Here is a 25,067-nt window from a genome sequence, read left to right as displayed (position 1 = left end):
TAACAGAGGGAATGAAGAAGTAGCAGATTTTAATATTTGGTCTCAGGTGAATGATGGCCAGATTTACAGCTCAGGGAGATTTCCACAGGTTGACCTTCTTACCATCATAACTGAAGACACGATTTCTATGAGAAAAGTGTTCAGACACATTATGGGGCAATGAAATATCTATTCTGTGATTAGCTCAATCGACCACTACTTTCTTCAGCTGCACTATTATTTTCACGTTCATTTCATAACTGTTTCCTTTGGGATGATGGATCAATTGATTTTATATTGTGGAAATACATTACCCAGAATCCTGTTGGTGTCTTCTGGACATGTAAAATTGGGTCTTTATCTTGTGATGCAGAATATCCACATTCAGTTGTAAATTGCAACTTCTGGATATACTCCTGCATATACAAAACTACTGCATAGGCAGATGCTCATGAGATGTGCATTCAGGTATGCATTCAGTTGCACAGCATTGCCATTCACAAGTATTGCATAGTATGATCAATGCATAACTCAACCGGTGGATATTTAAGACACTGTTTCCTTTGCCCCCTTATACATTGCCATATAATCCAGATTATCGAAGCAGATACTCCACATTATCTGCCTTTAACTGGATTATCTGAGTCTATACTGCCATATAATCCAGATCAAAGCAGATCATTGGGATTTTATATAGCAGTTTAGAAGGGACTTTGATTCCAATTCAACTGCCATAGGAACATCTGGTGGAATCCTCAGATCTGCAGTTTGGTGAGATACTAAAGCTCTCTGGCAGAGAATCCAAATTGCTCTTAATGTTAATATGGACTTTTTAAAAAAAAATCACAGTGAAACACTTAACAGCTTGTCATAAATAAAAGAATGAGATAATTTTTTTATATTTTAGAGGAAACATTTAAATCACTTTCTTGTCCGGAGAGGGGACTGTGTTTGTGCCTGTTGTGAAACTGTGCAAGTGCTCTCTTTTTATGAACACAAAAAAATCCAGGAGAAGACAAGATGATTATATCCAGAATGGCATACTGTTAACTGTTTGTTTTATTTGATATGTTTGTTGTTCATTCGTTCAGTCGTCTCCGATTCTTCGTGACCTCATGGACCAGCCCACGGCAGAGCTCCCTGTCGGCCGTCACCATCCCCAGCTCCTTCAAAGTCAGTCCAGTCACTTCAAGAATGCCATCCCTCCATCTTGTCCTTGGTTGACCCCTCTTCCTTTTACCTTCTACTTTCCTCAGCATAATTGTCTTCTCTAGGCTTTGCTGTCTCCTCATGATGTGGCCAAAGTACTTCAGCTTTGTCTCTAGTATGCTTTTGTCTCTAGTATCCTTGATATGTTTATATGCCTTGAACTGAAGGTGGAACGCATGATTCCTCTGACTATCCTCCCAGCATCCCTGTGAGTTTGGCTGGGCAGAGCGACTAAATGGCTGAACCCGGAATCCCTAACTCCCAGTTGAGTACCCTAAGTACTGCACCACAGGAGAGATGTTCTACTATTACTCACCCACACATTCCATAGTTTCCTCTAAAGGCATGAAGCCATCTGGGCATTCTCCAAAGCAACGGCCTCGGTAGAGATAAAACCCAGGTTTGCACTTGGTGCAAAAGTCTCGACTAAAACAAGAGTCGCAGTTCTCTATTCTGCATCCTATGGAGTAAAGGAAAAAACATGATAAGGATTTTTTTCTGTTCTACAACTCACTGTGCAATGCAGTATCAAAGAACTGTAACATAATTCTACAAGTCTATTAGCATTAAAATAATATTACCATTATTATCATAATTATTGCAACTCTTTATTAATAGCCTTCCTTCTTCCCAAAACCAGAACTCAAAGTAGCTTCCAAATTAAAACACATATAATAAAATTAAAATATACACAGGTCAACATTAAAATGGTAGAAACTATCAATGATATTTCAAAAAAATGAAAACAAACAATTAGAAATAATATAAACAAGTGAAAAACTGTGGTATTAAAAAAACAGTATAGCAGCCTACTACTACTATTTTTCTATAGATAGATAAGAGATATAGATATATAGATATATATAGTACTCAAAAGGAAAAAAAAGTCCTTTAAAAAAGGACTGTCAGAATACAACGTCAGCTGAAATGGCTTTATGACATTCAAGTTTTCTTTGGATGAGAATTGCAGTACCAAGAGACAACCAATGGGGCAGGGTCACACGTAGAGATAAAGTCTGTCCAATACCATAAACCAGTGGTTCTCAACCTGTGGGTCCCCAGATGTTTTGGCCTTCAGTTCCCAGAAATCCTAACAGCTTGTAAACTGGTTGGGATTTCTGTGAGTTGTAGGCCAAAACACCTAGGGACCCACAGATTGAGAACCACTGCCCTAAACTTTAGCCAAAATGTAACCAGCACTTTAGATTGTACCTAGAAATCTTTACCAAACCAATGTAGAAGACTAGAAACATTATTAGTTTAACAAAAATATTTTTGTTGCATTTCTTAGAACCCCGCCAACATTTTTGTCCACCTGAGTTATACAGTAAGTCTTGGAACAGGATTTCCTACAAAGATAGTTCCATATCTTGGTACACATTGTTCAGTCATATGATTGAGTACACATTTTCTCGTTAACTAAAGGACATTTATTCACATTTACAAAGAATGGCATTCAAGTCTCTTTATTTATATCACCACTGCAAGCCATGCAGAGGTATGAGAAATAATAAGTCTCAGTTAAAAAGAAAAACAGAAAAAAATTACATCAACTACAAGAGAAATGTATTTTGACCCTTGCACATTTCCCCCTATATATATATATATATATATATATATATATATATAGTAGGGCTGGGCGGTTTCGTTTCGTTAATTCGTAATTCGTTAATAATTCGTTAATTTTTTCAATTACAAAACGATAATGAACCATTCTGGAGCAATTATTAAAAAAATGAATTTTCAAAAACGTTTTGTAAATGCTTCGTATTTCGATATTGTATTCGTTTCGTTATTGTTTTGAGGTCGTTTCGTTATTATTTCCGCATGTCTGGGCCAGTTTTATGGTTTAATTAGTGAAAAAAAATTATAATATCACACCAACAGTCAACAACAGAGGGAGAGGGAAGCTTCAGAAGGTTTTGGAGGTTTTTTAGCGTATTTCGCAGTCGCGTCCGCCATTAACGAATCGATTCGTTATTGTTTCGGAAATCGATTCGTTAATTTTTTACCATTTACGAAATTTCGTAAATATCGAACTTTTTAAAAGGAAAATTTTGTAATTATTTTAAATATCGAAACAAAAAAAAACCCCAAATACAAATCGATTTTAGAAACAAATTTTTCTGTTGTTACCCAGGCCTAATATATATATATATATGGTTTTCTGAATACTTTCTCTGAAATGTAATGCAAGTCTTAGAAATGTATGGATTTTCCAGGCAAGATGCACTTTGTCCTGTTGCCAAACTCAGGAGATGTAAAATGGGTATTTTCATAGGAAAATGCAAACTCAACATATTACTTTTTCATCTTTAATGATAGTTAAGCATAGAATATCTATGTTCAGAGGCAATGCAGCCCTGACTGCCAGACGCCAGATCTTCTCTTTAACTGTCATCTGAGATTCACACAAAGCTCCTATTTTTTTAAAAGGGTCTTGTAATGCATGACTTTGGTTTCACTTTTCTTACTGTTTGTAAATCAATGTGTTTTATTAATGCATACAGTTTTTTGCAGGTGCAACTAAAGCAGTCTAAAAAGTGTTGCTTCTTCTAGAGCAATATCTGAAAAAGATTAACAATTCCTTTAAAAGAATTATGTCTTGATGATCAATCATACTATGTAGAAAAAAATGAAAATATGTCACTGCGTTATCCTTTTACACACCAACAGCTGGTATATTAGTCACTGAAACTCATGTTTTCATGGTTGCTTTCAATATATTTGAACTAGAGTTTATTTTTCCATTTGGATTGTAAAAGGGAGATTAAAAATTGCAAATATTCAGGATAAAAGGTCTGGACTCTTGGCTGAAGTGCTGTTGCCTATAGATTTCAATCAGCCATTTCGACAAAAGCTTTCAATTTTGACTTAATGGAGAATACATGTGGTGTTTTCCTACGTGAAGCCTTAACTTTCTTTTCTTGGCCATGGATCATATCCAGATAACCTAAGTTACATCTCTTGCTTTCTGGCTTTCATGACAAGCAGCCATTCTCTTGTCTTCAGATGATTTCTCACCATTTAAATGTTCATTATTACATTTTGGGGACGTCAGCCATTCTTCATACAAGAAAGTGCTGAAACTGAGTCTTCTATGCCCAGCATGTTATCTTCCACTTTCATATACAGACAATTGATCCTAAATGCCAAATTCTGGTCACTCATAAATCAGTCCCAAGAAAGCAATATTGGAAACATGCACTTAGACTGGAAAAAGGTCTGCAAACTGTATATAAGGGAAGAAGGAAAAATTATAGGCAAGATAATAATGCGATGTTGATTAGAAACACAGAAAGAGCATTTCATGGTCAGAATTAGTATCACAGCTACTATTTGACTCCACAAGGGTGGTGGACCTATTAAGATGGTCTGCTCTTGAAGGCTAAATTATCCTTCAAAATTCAGGAAAGCCTTAGGATCTCTTCACATTAAATTCTGCCTTCATCCTAGGATACTTCCAGGACAGAGGCAGGATGAAGCCCATCGCATGGTGCAGGGCTACTTCCAAGAAAACTCCATCCTGGAAGTGTCCTAGGATGGAGCCCAGATAACACAGAAGGCTTCCCATATTCTGATTAGTTAGAATGGGTCCACCATGGGGGGAAACCAGGTGGCAATGCTTTCTCCTGTGTAATGGGGAAAGCAACAATGTGAGTAATGCCATGCTGTCTGGTGAGTCCCCCCACTGTCGCCTGCATTTTGGACCTCAATGTGATGAGGTCCTTAGAGAGATTTATGGCTGGTATCATTGACTATTCCATTGAAGCCCCCAACAATAGATTGAATTAAGCCCTGTCTAGGGCTATTGACACAATCACTCCCAAATGTCCTCACTGACATGGTATTAAATAGGCTCCTTGGTATATAGAAGGCCTCAATGAGCTGAAACAGGAAGGACAAGTACTGAAGCATGGAAGATGGAAAACTAAACTTATATCCAATGAGACACAATAGTGATGTATTATATTCAAAATGGGAATAGATGCAGTAAAGGAAACCCTTTTCATTACATCTGTAAATTCATGTCTAGATGAACAATTCAGGATGAAGAGAGATCTAACTCAAACATCCCCCCCTTAATAAAATTCAGCAGTTTGTTGTTTTGAGTGTTGTACAATGAATCTGGAAAACCAGGGTTCAAATCCTTGCTGAGTCATGGAAACTCACAGGGAGAAATTGGGCAAGTCATACTCTTGGCCTCAGAGGAAGACAGTGGAAAGATCCTCTGAGCAAATCTTGCCAAGAAAACCCTGTAATAGTCTCTATTTAGGGTTTTCATAAGTCAACTGAAGTCAACAACAAGAGGAATGCATGCCATGAGTTCCTTTAATCTCTTCTGTGGATGCTCATCATTCTTATCATCACATTTTAATCATACACAGCAGCCTGTGTATATCTCATTATGAAGCAGCTACATAACCAAACTTTCTCAATAGTTAGTAGGCTTCCCCATAACTTATTTTGCTTTCAGTTGTTCCACAAGTTCACCCACAATATACAAAAGAATGTAATCAGTAATCTTCTTTGTCTTTTCTCTGTCTCTCAATTAGTGTTCTTGAAAGAGTGTTATGTGGTGTCCTACTGTCTGCATTTTAACCTTATTTCAAAATCAAATCCTATGATTTTTTTTTCAGAACTACAAATCTTCCTAGACTAGAATTTAAACACAAAAGAAAAGAGCATATTGTATTCATTTGGCTCAACAGAAACAGTTCACTATGTAAATGATAATGAAAAAGCTGCCTACATAATCTGTCCTAATGCCATAGCTTCTTCGTTTTCTTTTTTTTTTTTTTTTGGGGGGGGGGGATAAATAGGCAAATTCTTATTTGAGAATTGCATTTCATTGTGACAGAAACACATTAAATAAATAAATTCAAATGCAAGGCTATTGTGAGCAAGAGTTACACAAGACTTGTGCAAGCAGCGTGAGTTCATGTGTACAGTATGTGTGCAAAAAAGTGACAAGTTCAGGAACATATACAGTACATATACAGTACATTCAAGAGGTGACTAGAGCTTATGTGCAAGCAGCTCCAAGTGTACACTTGCAGATAATATCTGTGTGCACATCCACGCATTTGCATGAACAATGGTATTGTCTGTACAACTCAGTTCAGCAACTTGTGCTGTTCTGCACCAGAGACAAATGTCAAACAGCATCTGTATAGGAACCATAGCTATAAATCCATAGAAACTGAGGCTAGATCTACACAGCCATATAATGCAGTTTCAGAATTCAGATTAACTATCTGAACTAGATTATATGGCAGTGTAGACTCATATACTCCAGTTGATTGCAGTTAATCTGCATTCGGAAAGTACAGAGGGGTAGATTCAGCCTGATACCCAAGAAATTTAGCATGCATACAAAGGGGAAGACAGTGATGTGAACATGTAGGATGTTTTTTGAAAAAAAGATCTATTGCATTTATGTATAATATATATATAATATATATATATAATATATATTATATATATATAATATATATAATATAATATATTATAATATAATATATATAATATATATAATATATTATATATATATAATATATAATTATATATATATAATATATATAATATAATATATTATAATTTTAATATAATATATAATAAAACTAAAGAGATCAGGGAAAATACACAGACCGGTTAGATATGATCTCACTAACATTCCTAGCGAATATACAGTGGAAGTGAAGAACAGATTTGAAGGACTAGATTTAGTAAACAGAGTCCCAGAAGAACTATGGACAGAAGTCCGCGACATTGTTCAGGAGGCGGCAACAAAGTACGTTCCAAAGAAAAAGAAAACCAAGAAGGCAAAATGGTTGTCTGCTGAGACACTGGAAGTAGCCCAAGAAAGGAGGAAAGCAAAAGGAAACAGGGATAATGGGAGATATGCCCAGTTAAATGCTCAATTCCAGAGGTTAGCCAGAAGAGATAAGGAACTATTTTTAAACAAGCAATGCATGGAAGTGGAAGAAGACAACAGAATAGGAAGGACAAGAGACCTCTTCCAGAAAATTAGAAACATTGGAGGTAAATTTCAGGCAAAAATTGGTATGATAAGAAACAAAGATGGCAGGGACCTAACAGAAGATGAAGAGATCAAGAGAAGGTGGCGAGACTATACAGAAGATCTGTATAGGAAGGATAACAATATCGAGGATAGCTTTGACGGTGTGGTGAATGAATTAGAACCAGACATCCTGAGGAGTGAGGTTGAATGGGCCTTAAGAAGCATTGCTAACAACAAGGCAGCAGGAGATGACGGGATCCCAGCTGAACTGTTTAAAGTCTTAAAAGATGATGCTGTCAAGGTGATGCATGCCATATGCCAGCAAATATGGAAAACACAAGAATGGCCATCAGACTGGAAAAAATCAACTTATATCCCCATACCAAAAAAGGGAAATGCGAAAGACTGCTCAAACTTCCGTACAGTGGCCCTTATTTCTCATGCCAGTAAGGTAATGCTCAAGATCCTGCAAGGAAGACTCCAGCAATACATGGAGCGAGAGCTGCCAGATGTTCAAGCTGGGTTTAGAAAAGGCAGAGGAACGAGAGACCAGATTGCCAACATCCGCTGGATAATGGAGAAAGGCAGGGAGTTTCAGAAAAACATCTACTTCTGCTTCATTGACTATTCTAAAGCCTTTGACTGTGTGGATCATAATAAATTGTGGCAAGTTCTTGGTGGGATGGGCATACCAAGCCACCTTGTCTCTCTCCTGAGGAATCTGTACAAGGACCAAGTAGCAACAGTCAGAACTGACCACGGAACAACAGACTGGTTCCAGATTGGGAAAGGCGTCAGGCAAGGCTGCATACTCTCACCTAACCTTTTCAACTTGTATGCAGAACACATCATGCGATGTGCGGGGCTGGATGAATGCAAAGCTGGGGTGAAAATTGCTAGAAGAAACATCAACAACCTCAGATATGCAGATGACACCACTCTGATGGCCGAAAGCGAGGAGGAGCTGAGGAGCCTTCTAATCAAGGTGAAAGAAGAAAGCGCAAAAGCCGGGTTGCAGCTAAACGTCAAAAAAACCAAGATTATGGCAACAAGAATGATTGACAACTGGAAAATAGAGGGAGAAACCGTGGAGGCCGTGACAGACTTTGTATTTCTAGGTGCAAAGATTACTGCAGATGCAGACTGTAGCCAGGAAATCAGAAGACGCTTACTTCTTGGGAGGAGAGCAATGTCCAGTCTCGATAAAATAGTGAAGAGTAGAGACATCAGACTGGCAACAAAGATCCGCCTAGTCAAAGCCATGGTATTCCCTGTAGTCACCTACGGATGTGAGAGCTGGACCTTAGGGAAGGCTGAGCGAAGGAAGATCGATGCTTTTGAGCTGTGGTGTTGGAGGAAAGTGCTGAGAGTGCCTTGGACTGCGAGAAGATCCAACCAGTCCATCCTCCAGGAAATAAAGCCCGACTGCTCACTGGAGGGAAAGATACTAGAGACAAAGTTGAAGTACTTTGGCCACATCATGAGGAGACAGGAAAGCCTAGAGAAGACAATGATGCTGGGGAAAGTGGAAGGCAAAAGGAAGAGGGGCCGACCAAGGGCGAGATGGATGGATGGCATCCTTGAAGTGACCGGACTGACCTTGAGGGAGTTGGGGGTGGTAACGGCCGACAGGGAGCTCTGGCGTAGGCTGGTCCATGAGGTCACGAAGAGTCGGAGACGACTGAATGAATGAACAACAACAACATAATATATATATGTAGCTAAATGTGTAGATTACATTTATTTATTGTGTGTTTATATGTATAGTGGGTCATCAGGTGTTATTTACTCTGAGATGAATGTACCACATACAAGAATCTTGCCAAGTCTTATGAAAACAACTAAGTGCAGTATTTATTGAGCTTACAATGCATATGTAAGAAGAACCAACAAGAACGTTAGTTTTTTCTCTCTTATTTTCTCTGCCATCCATGGAGTGATGATATTCATTGTTTGCCACAAATAAAGACAACTCTAAAACCTTGAAAACTGAACTAAAATTCATCTCCTAATTCTCAAAAATATTGCTCAATAGCAACTCAGTGCAAGAGTTACACCTGATCTGTTAGTAAGGCTGGGTCCATGTTTATTGCATTTGGAATTTGAAGGAACTGTAAAATAAAAAAATGCCCAACCAAAGAAAGGATAATTGACTAGGCAAACAAAACAAGAATAAAACCTCAAAGTGTCTGGCTGTTCCAAACTATCCACCACTTGCCACTTCCACCCCATTTAATAAGTCATCACTGTTGGTTAGTATCAGATCTAAAATAGCTGATTCCTTTGTTACCACCTTCTGGACAATGAAACTGTCTGCAAGGCAAGTGAGGAATTCGTTAGACTTCATATTTTTGGCGGAGTTTGACTTCCAATAAATATCAGGATATCAGAAAATCCCAATTACTACTATGGGCAATTCCCAAGTTATGGACAAGATAGGTTCTGTAGGTCTTTTCTTAAGCTGAATTTGTATGGAAGTCAAAACAGGTACATTTTTTAAATGTAACTCCAGCCATACACTAACACACCTCCCTCCCCCACACATACACATATACTGTATAAGGGTTATGCTTGTGATGCTTGTTTTGCCGTCTCTGCCCTTTGCTCAGAAGATTTCACCTCACTTTCTGTCCCTGTGATAATCAGATTTTGAAAAAAAAATGCTTATTGTGGAAACAAGGATTGATTAAACAGTTTCGGTGGTGATATTTTCCCCGCCATAACTCTTTCAGTAGTTGATTTCCCTTCCTCTCACTTCCTGTTGTCTCACTCCCATTCCTAACAATGAGTCATTTATAAGTCAGATGTTTGTAACTTGGGGACTCCTTTCTGAATGTGTGACCGCGTGTTCCAGGAAAACATTATCTGGATTGGGGTTGTGTTGTAAACTTTTGCAAAAATATAGCTGATGTTTATCTCCCCACTAATTTTTGACCCAGATGCGGTCAACCCAGGTTCTGGGATTTAAGTCACAGATTTTTTTTCACAGGTGACATTATTCTTGGCATACAGTACTACTACCTCTCCTTTCCTATTTTATCTATTTCTCTGAAAGAAATTATATTCCTCTATTATTACTATTCCAATAGTTATACTCATCCCACCAGATCAGAAAGCTTTTGGATGAGTAAAATGTACTTCTGACAGAGATAACCTTTGTCCAATATACCACAGTATTGGAACAATCCTCCAAGGGAACCCTAATCAAAATGTTAGACAAGAATTCTGCTCCTTTTTCTTTCAGAGAATGTTTAGATTGATTTGACACAGCAGGAAAAAAATCCCACATGTGCTATTTCAAGGATGAAATTACATGACACATTATAGCCAGAAAAACACAAATCTTTATAACAAGCCTTGCCAATTTGAGATGCCTAGATCACAGCTACTAAAGAAAATTAGTTTTGAAAATCCATTATTTTCATAATCCAAGAGCTGTTATATTCAGCCACGTGGCATTTAGAGTGTTATGCTTGGCTATCCTGGCATTCTTAAATCCATGGAAATGTTTTCTGTGTGATATAGATTCTAATATTCTTCTGGTAAAAATGTGGACATCTTCCCAATTTCTTTTAAATTTGAAGTTGAAGATGTGCTCAAATATATAAATAGGCATTTTACCCTGAACTTGCTTAAGTACCTCTCTGTAACCACCAGTAATGATTTTAAATGCAGACAGAACTATTTTTAAACAGTGGAAATATTGTCAGACTAACAAGGGGAAAATGTCCAGAGTCAAAAAGGGCATCCAATTTGGATGAGGGGAGAACTGGATGCTATTTTTTATAGTTTTAAACATCTATGAAAGATAGTGGCACCATTTTAATATAATGTCCAGTACAAGACATAGTTACCTGGCATCTGATAATCCCATCTAAAAAGCTAGCCATGCTTGCTTTGACCCCCATGATTAGAGAAAAACCTCCACCAAAGTTGAGGTCTTGTCTATTTCAAGTGTTATGGTCCAAAATAATAATAACAATAACAAAAGCAACAACAGTATCTCCAAACTCTCTTCTAGGATTTTTTTCATGACTATCATGATCACTCCGTCCCACCCTATATGAGAAAACTAGAGAAATAGACTAGTAAAACAATATAAACAGGTTAAACCAATATTTAAATAGACTAAAATATATATTATACGCATTCACAAATAAAACAGATTTAACAGATTGAAATACCATACTCTCCAACATTCACAGATGAAAACTGGGACATGGGTGGCCAAGCAACATCAGTACAAGATCAAGATGGAAAAAAGTTATTAATAAGGAAGAACAAACCAGGAAAGGTGGCAGGGCTTTGCTCTTGCCTGAGACTCCTAAGAAGGGGAAGATTCTGCCCGTTCTTCTCCTTTTTCTCTCATTTGACAAAATAAGTTCGGTAGTAAGCTGAGAACAAAGCGGTAAAGTAGGAGAGAGAAACTGGGATGTTTTAAAACCATTTCAAACAGCAGGGTGAAATAGGATTAAGCAGAACTTTTTCTGCTGGGAGGTATGAAAGAATTTCAAAATGTATATAGATAAAATTAATAAAGCTCAACCTTAATAAATGGCCTTGGTGCTAAAGGAAACCAGCATTGGTGTTAATTGGGTCTCCACATGGAGGACATTCCACAATTAGAGTGCCACAGAAAAGTCCTTTTCCATAGTATTGTTACACCAGCAGGTCTCAAGCTGTGCTCTAAGGAGCCCTTAGGACTCCGCAAAAGGTACTCAGGGGCTCAGCGGGTTCTCCACCTCTTCTGGGATTTCTGCTATTACTACTAATACTACTGTGATGGTGGCTTATAGCTGCACCAATGCCAAATGGCTTGAACTGGTTTTGCCTCTGATGGGAAACATGTTTAAATCAAGCAAAAAAATCATATTATTTTTATTGTGCTATTGCTATGTAAGTCTGTTAGGTTTTTTATATTGTCGTTATATGTTATGTTTTCATTTTGCTTTAGTTTTTGTATTGTTGTTTATTTTCTGTTAGGTTTTGATATTTTGTATTTATGTATCATGTTGTATTTCTGTGTTTTGCACTACATTTTTACTCTTTGTAAGCTGACACAAGTCCTGTTTGGAGAAGGGTTGGGATATAAATAAAGTTACTACTACTACTACTACTACTACTATTATGACTACTACTATTACAAAGGCTGGATGGCCATCTGTTGGGGGTATTTGATTGTGTTTTTTTGTGCATGGCAGAAGGGGTTTGGACTGAATGGCCTCAGGGGTCTCCCACTGAAATACACTTAAGTTTATGTTGGTTAAAATTGTTCTTCATTTCAAATATTGTATTTTTTTTTATTTTGCACTGCATGAATTAATTAACACACACACTCTCCATCTATCTGCCCCTTGCCCGATCCTTGCTTGATACACACACACACACACACACACACATTATATATAATGTAATATATAAACATTTATTGGGGCTCCATGAGAAACGCTCCACGGCTGAAAAGGTTTGAGAACCCTTGCATTGGATTGAACTCAAGAGTGAGATACAGATGAGAGGCTCCAAGCGGACTTCAATCCTCAGGCAGATGCACGGAATTTAGAGTTATAGAATCATAACAAAAGAAGCACTTCCTCAAATATTGAGATAGGCCAGGCTAAAAATAAGTTTAACCAACACCCAAAACACATTCCAGGGAATTAAGTCACACTCAACTCAAGTAGATTTATTTACAGAGAGAGTGTGGTGCAAATCTCAGTTAAGTGCAGTGTTCCATGTTGAAATGGAAACAATTTTTCAAAAGTCCCTGTGACACCTTATGACACAATTAAAACTCCATGATGGTTAGTGCCAACATTCAACAATCTCTCTGAAAAGGGAATATTTCTAATGACCTGAGAAAAGCAGTAAAAGTTTTTAAAAGCCCTAAAAAATAAAAGAGTTAGAAAGTGGTGGTGGTGAGGAATATTTTAAAATATGAACAACTTGTGACATCACAATTAAAGCATCTAAAGCTGAGGCCAAAATACCAAACTGGTTCACAAATGAAATATAGAAGCTATACAGTGGGATCATTTTCATTTCCCAGCTAAGGGAAGCCACATGGTAGGTATTAAGGAAAGGAAAACAACACTTGAGAATACAAAGGGAAGTAGGGTTCATGTGGATACAGGAAATTTAGTAGAAACAAACAACATGACAATTACAAGCAGAGAACTTGTCCAGAATATACACTCACAAGCGCTGTTTGGAGAAATTTTAATGACTTCATGAATACCAAAACTCTACATTGTATGTGGAAAGCAAGTAAAGTCTGAATATTAGATAAAATCTGTATTATTGGGAAGCAGTGACAATTGTGTTTCAGGGTTGCGTCTGCACTGTAGAATTAATGCAGTTTCATAGAATCATAGAGTTGAAGAGACCTTGTGGGGCATCCAGTCCAACCCCCTGCCAAGAAGCAAGAAAATCGCGTTCAAAGCAGTTTGACACCACTTTAACTGCCATGGCTCAATGCTATGAAATCCTGGGCATTGTGGTTTTGTAAGACACTAGCACTCCTTGGAAGAGAAGGTTAAAGAGCTTGTAAAACTGCAACACCATGGTCCCACAGTATTCCACCATAGCTGCTGAAATGGGGTTCATATGTCATTAATTCCACAGTGCAGATGCATCCTTAGTCTGAACTTCAAAGACGCTATCCAGGGTGCTGAATTCTATCTATTCAGTTCCTCAAAAGGATTCTTTAAATTACAACTGAAGTAGATTCACCACCACACTGACATGAAGTTATCATCACCAATGTTGGAGACAATTCAAAAACCATAAAAATACTATACTGAGAATTAGAATGTACTAATCAAGAATGAAAATTTAAAATTGACAACTTAAGCTTTATTCCCTGTATTAAGTAATGCAATACTGAGAATATTAACATGACTTAATATTACAGTAATTTAAGGAAAACAAATTGGCTGAGATGCTTTATGTGCCTTTCATGCTTCTTTCCTTCAAAATAATGAAAAACAATACTGTACATGCATGCACCAATGCACATATTTGCACACATGCACACCTATCCACATATAGGCACTGTGAACTGAAACATTTTCAGAGCTTCTTCACCCTTCTTTTCAAATTACTGAAAACACACTATTGCATGTTCTCATACAGGAGACTTTATCTAAGGCCCTTGTCCAATGTGTTAGTGTAATTTTAAATCTTAGCAGCCTCCCTCCACACTCACACTCCTCTCTTATGTATCTAAACCAGTGGTTCCCAACCTATTTTTGACCAGGGACGCCTTGACCAGGGACCACTTTGACCAGGAACCACTGTGATCAGGGACTGCTCTCCAACACTAATACCAAAGAGTTACGAATCTGTTTTTGGTCAACCTTAGATTTGATTTGGTTATTTGGCGTGCTGATTCAGAAAATTGCATTGGAAAGATGACGTGAGCTCTAGTTACTGATACAGAACATATGCCATCCAGTAGTCACCATCTGCTCATCCACAGAAAACCGTATTTGATAATCTAGAGCTGATGTGGTCTATCCAATGCAATTTTTTGAATAGGCACTCCAAATAAACCTAGGAACAGGCCTAAAAACAAAGGCACTAAGGTGTCCCCACTTTCAGGGACTACATGGAATGGCTCAGCTCTGGGAGGTGGAGGAGAATCACCAGTCAGGAGGCTTGTTTCTTTTGTGTGTAGTCAGCCTCTCCCCTCCCGACATCCCCATTGGCTCGGAACTATAAGAGGGTTTAGCAAGACCAGTCGCTCTTGTTGTATCGGTGTAGTAACGGTGAGGATATGGACCACATTTTAGTTCTTGGGGACCACTGGTGGTCCATGGACCACAAATTGGGAATCTCTGATCTACACTGTAGAATTAATGTAGTTGCCAAGACACAATGCTATGGAATCATGGAAGCTGTAGTGTGATGAGGCTCCATCACTGGTAGGTAGAGGATGCTAAAACTATGACTCCCATGATTCCATAAGCATTGAGTCATGGCAGCTAAAGTGGAATCAAACTGCATTAATTTTACAGTGAAGATGCCCTCTCTATCTCCTTTCCATTTTGGGGGCAGCTTCCTAAAAGAGATTAAATACTCTAAAAGATTAAATACTCCTAAAAGAGATTAAATACTTCTCTAGAAAACTAGTTGACAGTTTAAGGAGTCATCCAAATCTAATTGAAGGGTGCTATATCTTTTTAGCTCCTGGATTAATTACGGGGAGCAGCACAGCCTCTGTGTGTGTCACTGCTACCACTCCACTAATCCCTATTTTGAGCAGAAACCATTCCAGTTCCCGGGAAGAATGTTTTCTGCATGGTTTTATCTGATGTCAGCATGAACTTAGTGCTGTATAAATAACAGAAAACAAAAATAAACGAATAAATGGATTTTGAGCAATAATTTTAGCAAAAGAATGATTGTTGGTTGACAGTTCAGTAGGAAGATTGGGACTATGCAGGCGAAAGAGAGTTCTTGGGATTACTGGCCCATTTATAAAGACAACCACACATGCTCTCCAAACATTCTTAACCAGCTTAAGAGCTCAAATACTCTGCATTTCAAAATGAACAGTTGGCAACATGAAAAATTTCCATTTATTTTCACGAAACATTCATTTTCATACCATCTTGGAGTGTGAAAGTATGAAATGGAGATGTAGCTATAACCCACAGATTTTGGTAAAAAAATTAAAAGTCCAACAAATTTTGAATCTACATTTAACGACTCCTTAGTAGTCATTTAATGTGATGAGACTTTATCTCTATGCTGCCTAAAAAGATGCTTTAAAAGGCTACCTAGCTACCAAGAGCAGGTTATGAGGCCACATAATGAGAGAGGGATACCAGGAAAAGGGGAATAATCCCAGTTCTGCTAACAAAAGTGTAACTGGGCTCTATTGCTGTGAATTCTGGTCAGAGACTCCACTGAATGGTGGGATTCACGTTTACGGAACTGTGCATAGATTTGCATTGCAAGTCTTGAATTTATTAAGTTGCACGAATATGCATGGGCAATAGTGCAGACCTAGAAAGCAATCCTGGAAAACAACAAAAGAGTATTGTGTTGCTTTTCTGAATGAGCGCACAGTCACATCACAATCAAAAGAAATACCAGTAAAAAGGCAGTGTAAACCACAAGCTCCTGATACAGAAGACCTCAGGTTTTGAAATCAGAATTATAACAGAAAGGGTAAATGGCATACCAGTTTTATCATGAAGAACTAGAATGTTGTCCTAAATGTTAAAATAACATTTCAAGAATAAGCACACACTCAGATAAAAACCACTGTTGTGTTAAAACTATACAATAAATGTAGTTTGACACAACTTTAACTATGATGGCTGAATGCTGTGGAATTATGGGAATTGTAGTTTTACAAAGTATTTAGCCTTCTTTTCAAATAGTGCTGGTGCCTCACCAAACTACAACAACTTCATACAGATGCCATCAATGCCATCTGTATACAGAAAATGTTCAACTCTATTACTCTTTTCTATCTGCTACTAAGGAGGCTGTTCAGGTCCTGAACCGGTACTTGGCAGCTGTGATGGTCTGGATGAGGGCGGACAAATTGAAATTAAATCCAGACAAGATAGAGGTTCTCCTAATTGCTGAACAGGATATAGGATTACAGCCTGTACTGGACGGGGTTACACTCCCCCTGAAGGCTCAGGTTCACAGCTTGGGAATGGTCCTGGATTCATCGCTGAACCTGGAACCTCAGGTTTTGGCAGTGGCCAGGGGAGCTTTTGCACAATTAAAACTTGTTCGCCATTTGTGCTTGTACTTTGGGAAGTCAGGCTTGGCCAATGTGGTCCATGCTCTTGTTACATTCTGAGTAGATTACTGCAACACACTCTATGTGGGGTTGCCTTTGAAGACTGTTCAGGAGTTTGAAATGGTCCAAAAGGGTAACAGCCAGATTGCTCACTGGAGTGGTGTACAGAGAGCACACATCCTCCTGTTATGCCAGCTCCACTGGCTGCAAGTCTGATACCGAGCACAATTCAAAGTGCTGGCTTTAGCTTATAAAACCCTAAAAGGTTCCAGCCCAGCTTACCTGTTGGAACATATCTCCCTCTATGACCCACCTCAGAAGTTAAGATTATCTGGGGAGGCCCTGCTCTTGGTCCCACCACCATTGCAAGTGCAGGTGGTGGAAATGAGAGTCAGGGCCTTCTCAGTGGTGGCCCCTCATCTATGGAACTACCTCCCCAATGAAATCAGGTCAGCTCCCTCCCTCCTGTATTTCAGGAAGAAGCTTAAGACATGGCTGTGGTACCAAGTATTCAACTAGTAAATAGTGCAACAAGGATAACGGACTAATGAAATTGACAATTGGACAGGTCTTGGACTACGATCTGGGTTACATGATTTTAATTGATGTTTTAATAATTAATGTTTGATTGTATGGTTTAAATTGTATTTATTTATTTTTATTTTTACATGAATTTGTATTGAATTGCTGCCTGGTGTAAGGCCACCCTGAGTCTCCTTTTAGGGTGAAAAGGGCAGGATACAAATATGTGACATAAAAACAAAATAAAAAATAAAACTATGATTCCATAGCATTGAGCCATGGCAATTAAAGTGAAGTAAAACTGCATTAATTCTAGATGCACCCCGAGAGAAATAAAAAGCCATCTGTATAAAAAACTTGTGTACATCACAAGTTCTTTACACAGGAGATAAGTTTTTGCTTGGGTGTGCCAGTTTTGTCATGAGGAATTGCAAACGATTATTCTGAGCCTGTAAATACATAATACATCTCTAAGAATTACATCTTGTTGTTTTATGAAGCCCATGGGACACTTCTGTTTCAGAGAATTACTCCACCTGCCAGCAGAAAAAGAAGCAAGGAAGACTGTAAATTTAAAGATCGTTTTGTAGAAGCAAACGATATTCCTTTAGGAAAAAACTATTATAATGGGATGAAGCTGCCTATGAATGTTTCGTTTTCATCCTCCCTACTCTATCATTTTCAAAATTAAATCACTGGTGACTGAATTATAGACTTTAAAACATGAAGGAGAAGAAAAACTCACTTGAACATCTGTTCATGTCTGGAGCTCGGAGACCATAGTACCCTGATGGGCAGGAATTCAAGCACTCCCCGTATTGTCTCATTCCTTCTCTTCGTAGAAAGAAGAACAACTTATGCTGGCATCTGATGCATCCGTTGTCCTTTGAGCAAGACAAACAACCCTTGCAGATTGGATTGGGTCCATAGTTGGCTGTGAATGAGTTTTTCAAAAAGAGAGAGACAGAGAACACCAAGAGAGTTAAAACACAAGAATAAGCACAGTTAAGATTCCCCGTCTTCCCATTAAAGGTTGTTAAAAAAGGTAAAGTTAAAGGTTTTCCCCTGACATTAAGTCCAATTGTGTCCAACTCTGGGGGTTGGTGCTCATCTCCATTTCTAAGCCGAAGAGCCGGCGTTGTCCATAGACACCTCCAAGGTAATGTGGCCAGCAAGACTGCATGGAGCGCAGTTACCTTCCTGCCAGAGCAGTACCTATTGTTCTACTTACATTTGCATGTTTTCGAACTACTAGGTTGGCAGAAGCTGGGGTTAACAACAGGAGTTCATGCTACTCCCCAGATTCGAACCTGTGACCTTTTGATCAGGAAGTTGAGCAGCTCAGCGGGCTAACCCACTATGCCACTGGGGGCTCCATTAAAGGCTGCACATTACAAATAATCAACTAAAGCAAACTTGGTTGGATGCAAGAATGACTTGGGCACTTTCAATTAGCTTTTGCAAATGAAACTTCCATTTCTTCAAACACTACCTGGAACGGTTTATTTATTTATTTGTTTGTTTGTTTGTTTGTTTTATTTAACTTGTATACCGCTACTCCCAATTTGGCTCGGAGCAGTTTACAGAAGCAGATTAAAACAATACAATTACCTTTAAAAATAACAATAACAAAACAATAGGCGGCGAGAACAGGCATAGTCCGGGTTGTTCACCCGTCAAAAGCTTGCCGGAAAAGAAAAGTTTTACAAGCTTTCTGAAAAGCAAGTAGGTCTCGGATGGTTCGAGTTTGACAAGCTAAATTATTTTTAAAAGATGTATGGTACTGAACACAGCCAGAAAGCAAAATAAAAAGGACACACCACCACTAAGTAGAGCTAGTGGGCTATTTTAACTGGAAAGAGTATGTGTATATGTCTATTACCTACATAAAGTGCTTGCTTTTTATTTTCAAGCATAAGAATGAGGATGAAATTATGGAGAAGTACTTTCACTTACCTGTATCCCTCATCCCTTCTACTGGGGAGTATTTAATAATATTCTATTTAATATAGAACATTGAAATAAGAGAATTATATTTGCATATGCATATTTTAAATGCCCATTTAAAATGCAACTAATTTTATATTATAATAAAAGGCATATTAATGAAACTATGAATGCCATTAACACAACTATTTCTCCAGACATAAGGAAATTTGTAGAATTTCAGAGCCACAGTTAAGAAAGATTACTCTTTTGAGTACAACATCAGGCCAAATTGCTGGGCCAGATCATCCCGGACTCTGAGATTTCCCACAAAGGAGCAAATCTGAAATACCTTATTCAATTACTCCTAAAGCTGTTAATCCTGAAGTAACTCAGTATTTCAATGCATGGATAATTGAGACATAATGCCAACTGCGGTTTGAGAGAATTTGATGGAGAAGGACAGAGAGCGAGGTGGACTCCCTGGAGACTACCCAGCAACATCTCCAAAATAAGGTACTTGATACCTTATTTTCAAGGCACTGCTTTGACCCTGACATTCCTCCCACATCTTTAGGCTCTGAGAATTAAGAACTCTAATTGGGAGAGATAGCTTAGCCAATACTCCAGAAGTCAGGAGCAGAATTCAAAACTATCTTAACAGGTTAGAGAGATGGGCCAAAACTAAGAAAATGAATGCAAGATACTCCACTTAGACAGAAAAAATGAAATGCAAAGATACAGAATGTGGAATGCCTGGCTTGACAGCAGTACGTGTGAAAAAATCTTGGAGTCCTCATGAAGAACAAGTTAAACATGAGCAGCTAAAAAAGCCAATGGGATTTTGGCCTGCATAAATAGGAGTCTAGTGTCTAAATCCAGGGAAGTCATGCTCCCCCTGTATTCTGCCTTGGTCAGACCACACTTGGAATACTGTGTCCAATTCAGGGCACCACAATTGAAGAGAGATGTTTGTGACAGGCTGGAATGTGTCCAGAGGAGGGCAATTGAAATGATCAAGGGTCTAGAGAACATGCTCTATGAGGATCAGTTTCAAGAGCTGAACATGTTTCGCCTGCAGAAGCAAAGGCTGAGAGAAGACATGATGGTCATGTATAAATATGTAAGGGAAAGTCATAGGGAGGAGGGAGCAAGCTTGTTTGCTGCTGCCCTGAGACTAGGATGCAGAATAATGGCTTCAAACTACAGGAAAGGAGATCCCACCTGAACATGAGAAAGAACTGTGAGAGCTGTTCAGCAGTGGAACTCTCTGCCCTGGAGTGTGGTGGAGGCTCCTTCTTCAAACAGGGGCTGGATGACCATCTGTCAGGTGTGCTTTGATTGTGATTTCCCTGCCTCTTGGCAGGGGGTTGGACTGGATAGCCCACAAGGTCTCTTCCAACTCTATGATTCTATGATTCTGTTTTCAAAATCCTACATTGTTAATGGCCATACTGAATGTGGGATGCTAGGAGTTCTAGTCCAAAAATGTAGCTTTTGTTGGTTTGCCTTAAAGTCATAATACGTCAGAAATGACTTGAAGGACAATGCCACCATCATCATCAACAACAGCATGGATCTGTGCAGCAGTTCTATGAGTGGCTTGCACAAAATGTAAACACATCTAATGATCAATGGGGTTTTTAAAAACATACTATGGATCACTAGTTGCTTAATTAAATGGGAGCTTGGAAAGTAATTTTTAAAAGATTGAGTTAGTTATAATTCCAGGCTCTTCCCAGAATAATTAATTACTACTTTGGGTTTTTTTTAAAAAAAATCCTATTTCTTGAAAGGTAAATAAAATAATTACTATTACTTATTTCTTACAAAGATCTAACTAGAATATGCTGTTCGGCTGTTGTACACTCTCTTCCCACCTACTTCACTGTCATCTGAACACCCACAAATATGCATGAGTAAGTATCAGAGTAAGCATCAGAAGTTGGTCTAATTTATAAGCCCTTGTTTTCACAGCTTCTGTCTTTACACATTAATCTTATCTAATGCTGATTTTAATTTCCAGTGATCTATTTATACTAACATTTCTTTTAATAAATCTTACTTTCAATTAATCCAATTGCCTTCTTGGCACACAACTAAAAGAATCCCTATTTCATAAGATACAGATCTCATCATAAGATAAAGATTTCTGGAAGGGCTATCTAGAGGTTACAATACAGAAGGAAACTTACTGGTGGTAACACATCTAAAACAAGGCCAAAAAGCTAGACCTAAATTCCATCACAGAACACCACCTAAAGGCAATTTACTGTATTTTCCGGCATATAAGATGACTGGTCATGTAAGACGACCCCCAAATTTTCCAGTTAAAATATAGAGTTTGGGATATACTCGCCGTATAAGACTACCCCTCTTCCAACGCACACCAAATAAAATTTAAAAAAAACATCAGATTTGATTTCAATATGATAATTTTCCAGTACTGTACCTCCTTCTCTGCAGTCCTCAGGAGCAAGATCTGAGAGGCAGAGATGGAGGTATGTAATAGGTTACAAACGCAGGCCAGATGGGTGAAAGAGGCATGTTTTCTGGGCAGAGTGCCGCTCTATCTCTTTTTTTTTCCATACCCTGGGCATCCTGGATGCCCGCAGCTTCTTCCACCCTTCACTTACACCTTCCTGGTGTACTTTAAAGTATTGTCAAAGTGGGAATCCATGGCTGAAGTACTAGATTTCTGAAAAACTATCTGTTACTCCTGTAGCATAAAAAAGGCACCTATGCTTGTTGTAAGCACATTACTAATCTCTGTTTTTCATGAAAAATGATATGTTGAAACAAACTTCATGCAAAGAAGACCAAAGTATAAGAGTAAACTTCTTATTAAAACCACTGGTGGGAGTTCTTTTCATGCAGTGGCTGGCATTCCATAATTGAAAAATGTAGGCTTTCAATTCACCTTAGGCTTATTTGTTTATGTCTTTGGTTGCTGTTGATGTTGGTATTGCCTTTTACCTTATGAAACAACCAAAGCCATACCACAACTGCAGCCACTTGTAGCCACCTCACATCCATTTCATGGCTGATGGAGAGAGGGGGATTGGAAAAATACCTGGCTATGTCACCATAGCAAGAGACAGAATGATTACATCATTTATGGAGACTTGCAGAGATCCTTAGCAAAATTCAGCAAAGAATGTAATCATTCTGCATTTGGCTATGGGAAGAGCCAGACACATCTCCAATCCTACTGTTCTCCAGCAACTACAGAATGGGGGTGGGTGAAGTGGATAAAAGTGATCTGGTAGGCAGGTTGAGAGGAAATATGTACTTGAAAAGATGTGGAAATGTTATGCTGTGTTGTGTCCTATAGGATTTCATCAGGGACCTGAAAGTGAAGGGCAAGGTTCCCTGCAGTTGCAAACCCATAAAGGAAGTTGCAAGCCCAAGCTAATGTTAAATCAGGACACCATCAAATTCTATAAAGTAATGTGAGAAGGGAAAGGCAGAAAAATAAAATCTGTTATTTCCACTTTTTCCTCATATATTAAAAAAACTCAAATTATTTCAGCTAAACGCAGGACTTATCTACACAGGCCACAACCCCTAAATTAGGCCAGAAGTTGCTCCTAAGCATCCAGTTGACATCCAGAGGCTTCCCACGTGTGGGAAAATTGATAAACTTAGTGTGTCCCCATACCCCAACACACACACACATACACACACTAGCAGAAGTTGAGAAACTACTAACAGAAACTTCATCAAAACAGGACCACAGATTAATAAGAGATATATGTACCATTATGCTCAAGAAAATCCTAAATTTTGCAAAAGTTTTTTTTCTTTTTAAGAAAACGTGTTGACAGTATTATGGAGAACTCAATGATCTTCTGGGGAGGCCCTGCTTTCAGTCCCACCTGCTTCACAAATGTGGTTGGCGGGGATGAGAGACAGGGCCTTTTCAGTGGTGGCTCCTTGGCTCTGGAACTCTCTCCCCAGTGAGATTAGATCTGTGCCCTCCCTCCTGGCCTTTAGAAAGAGAACAAAGACTTGTTTATGGAACCAAGCTTTTGACTTGTGAAGAAGAAGAAGGAAATATGGAATATGTGCAATTGACATTTGGAATGGCCTGGTCTACATATTTGGATCATGTGATCTTAATGTTTTATTAGGTGTTTTAATTCTTATATTTAATGTTTTAAATGTCTTTTTATTGTATCTTATGATGAATTGTTCCATTGATTTTATATTTTGTTATGTAGTGTTGATTGTGATTTCTGTATGTTTGTAAGGCATTGAATTTTGCCACTATTTCTGTGTAAGCCGCTTTGAGTTCCCCCAGGGGTGAGAAAACCAGTATATAAATACTGTAAATAAATAAATGATGACTCAAACCCATTAGTTAGAAAGTATAAAGATGAACACTGTATTAAAGAGGAGGATGACACATGCAACATAATAGTTCAGTAGAAACACAGATTTGGAACACTCTTGCTAGTTTGTGCCACACTGCAAGTCCCACTTGAGGATTACCCAGAGGGTAATGCTTTTAGGTTGCAGGATAGATTTTACTGAACATTAGAAGGCACTTCTTGACAGTAAGAGAAGTTTGGCAAAGGAACCAACTGTCTGGAGAGGTGATAGGGTCTCTTTCACTGGGTATCTTCATAAAGAGGCTGGCAAACTTCCTGCTGGGGATACTCTAGCTGGAAAACATGCACTAAACAATGGGTTGAACTCAATGGCCCATCCAACTCTTTAATTCTATGATTACTACCACCATTTTCATGATTTAGATCACTTATGCCTTTCAACATCAGAGACATTGTATAATCACTCAAAATTCACTGGCTGTCATTACATATAAATTTAATCACACACACATGTATACAGAGACACACAATTCTATTCTGGCTGGCATGACATATAGCTCTCAGTCCTTGCCTATCTCGACTTTTCCATTGCCCTTCCCACCACCTCAGCATCCTCTCATCTACATTGCTGACTACAGGACATGCCATCCCACATGTTGTTGCTATGCTTTATGTCTCAAATATTGAAAACTAAATTTGTTTTCATCAGTCTTTTAATATCTAAAATATTTCAGCTTGCTGCTCTGAACTAACATTATTCTCATATGCAGGTGAATAAACAGAGATTTAATTTTTTCCCCTTTGATGGCTTGTTTATTTTGTCTTTTATTGTAAGTTCTAACTTTTCCAAGCCCAAAAAATCTGCAGGAATCCAAAGACATGAGACTCCAACAAAAACACAGACCCAAAACCAGATCCACCCAAACAGCCAAAGTCAAAAAACACAACTGTTTGAGGCATTAAATAATCTTTTAAAATACAAAAATAGGAGGAAAAAAAGGCGAAGGAGAGTAGCCTTTATAATCAAGAAGTGCAGAGGTATAAGAAGGAAACCAGATAATATAAACATATGTCAGGTATTTAATGCTTAGGTCTCATTAATTACAAATGAAAAACAAAACTAGTGGCAGGTGAGTGGGGAATGAAGTCTCATAGATTGTTCAGTACAGGCAATCCTCGAGTTAAAAGCATCTGATAGTTACAAATGGGGATGAGACAACAGGAAACTAGAGAAATCCACCCCTCAGAAGTGAAATTCATTCCTGAAAATGTTATCATGAGGAAAGAGTGTCTCAACTGAACCTTTATC

General features: G+C 38.3%; 1 protein-coding gene across 2 annotated transcripts in view; it reads right to left on the bottom strand.

The window, feature by feature from the left end:
• The window catches only part of RSPO2 (R-spondin 2), a 121,860-nt gene that overhangs the window by 32,320 nt on the left and 64,473 nt on the right, over positions 1–25,067 (bottom strand). For both annotated transcript variants that reach the window (XM_060775772.2, XM_060775774.2), the window contains exons 3-4: positions 18,244–18,432; positions 1,505–1,648 (exon numbers count right to left, since the gene is read on the bottom strand). In XM_060775772.2, coding sequence (XP_060631755.2) covers positions 1,505–1,648; positions 18,244–18,432 — 333 coding nt within the window. The remainder of the gene's footprint in view (positions 1–1,504; positions 1,649–18,243; positions 18,433–25,067) is intronic.

The sequence above is a fragment of the Anolis sagrei genome, chromosome 4 (genome assembly GCF_037176765.1).
Source record: "Anolis sagrei isolate rAnoSag1 chromosome 4, rAnoSag1.mat, whole genome shotgun sequence".
Taxonomy (NCBI): Eukaryota; Metazoa; Chordata; class Lepidosauria; order Squamata; family Dactyloidae; genus Anolis; species Anolis sagrei.
The sequence above is the reverse complement of the archived record's forward strand: the minus strand, read 5'-3'. Positions and strand labels throughout refer to the sequence as shown.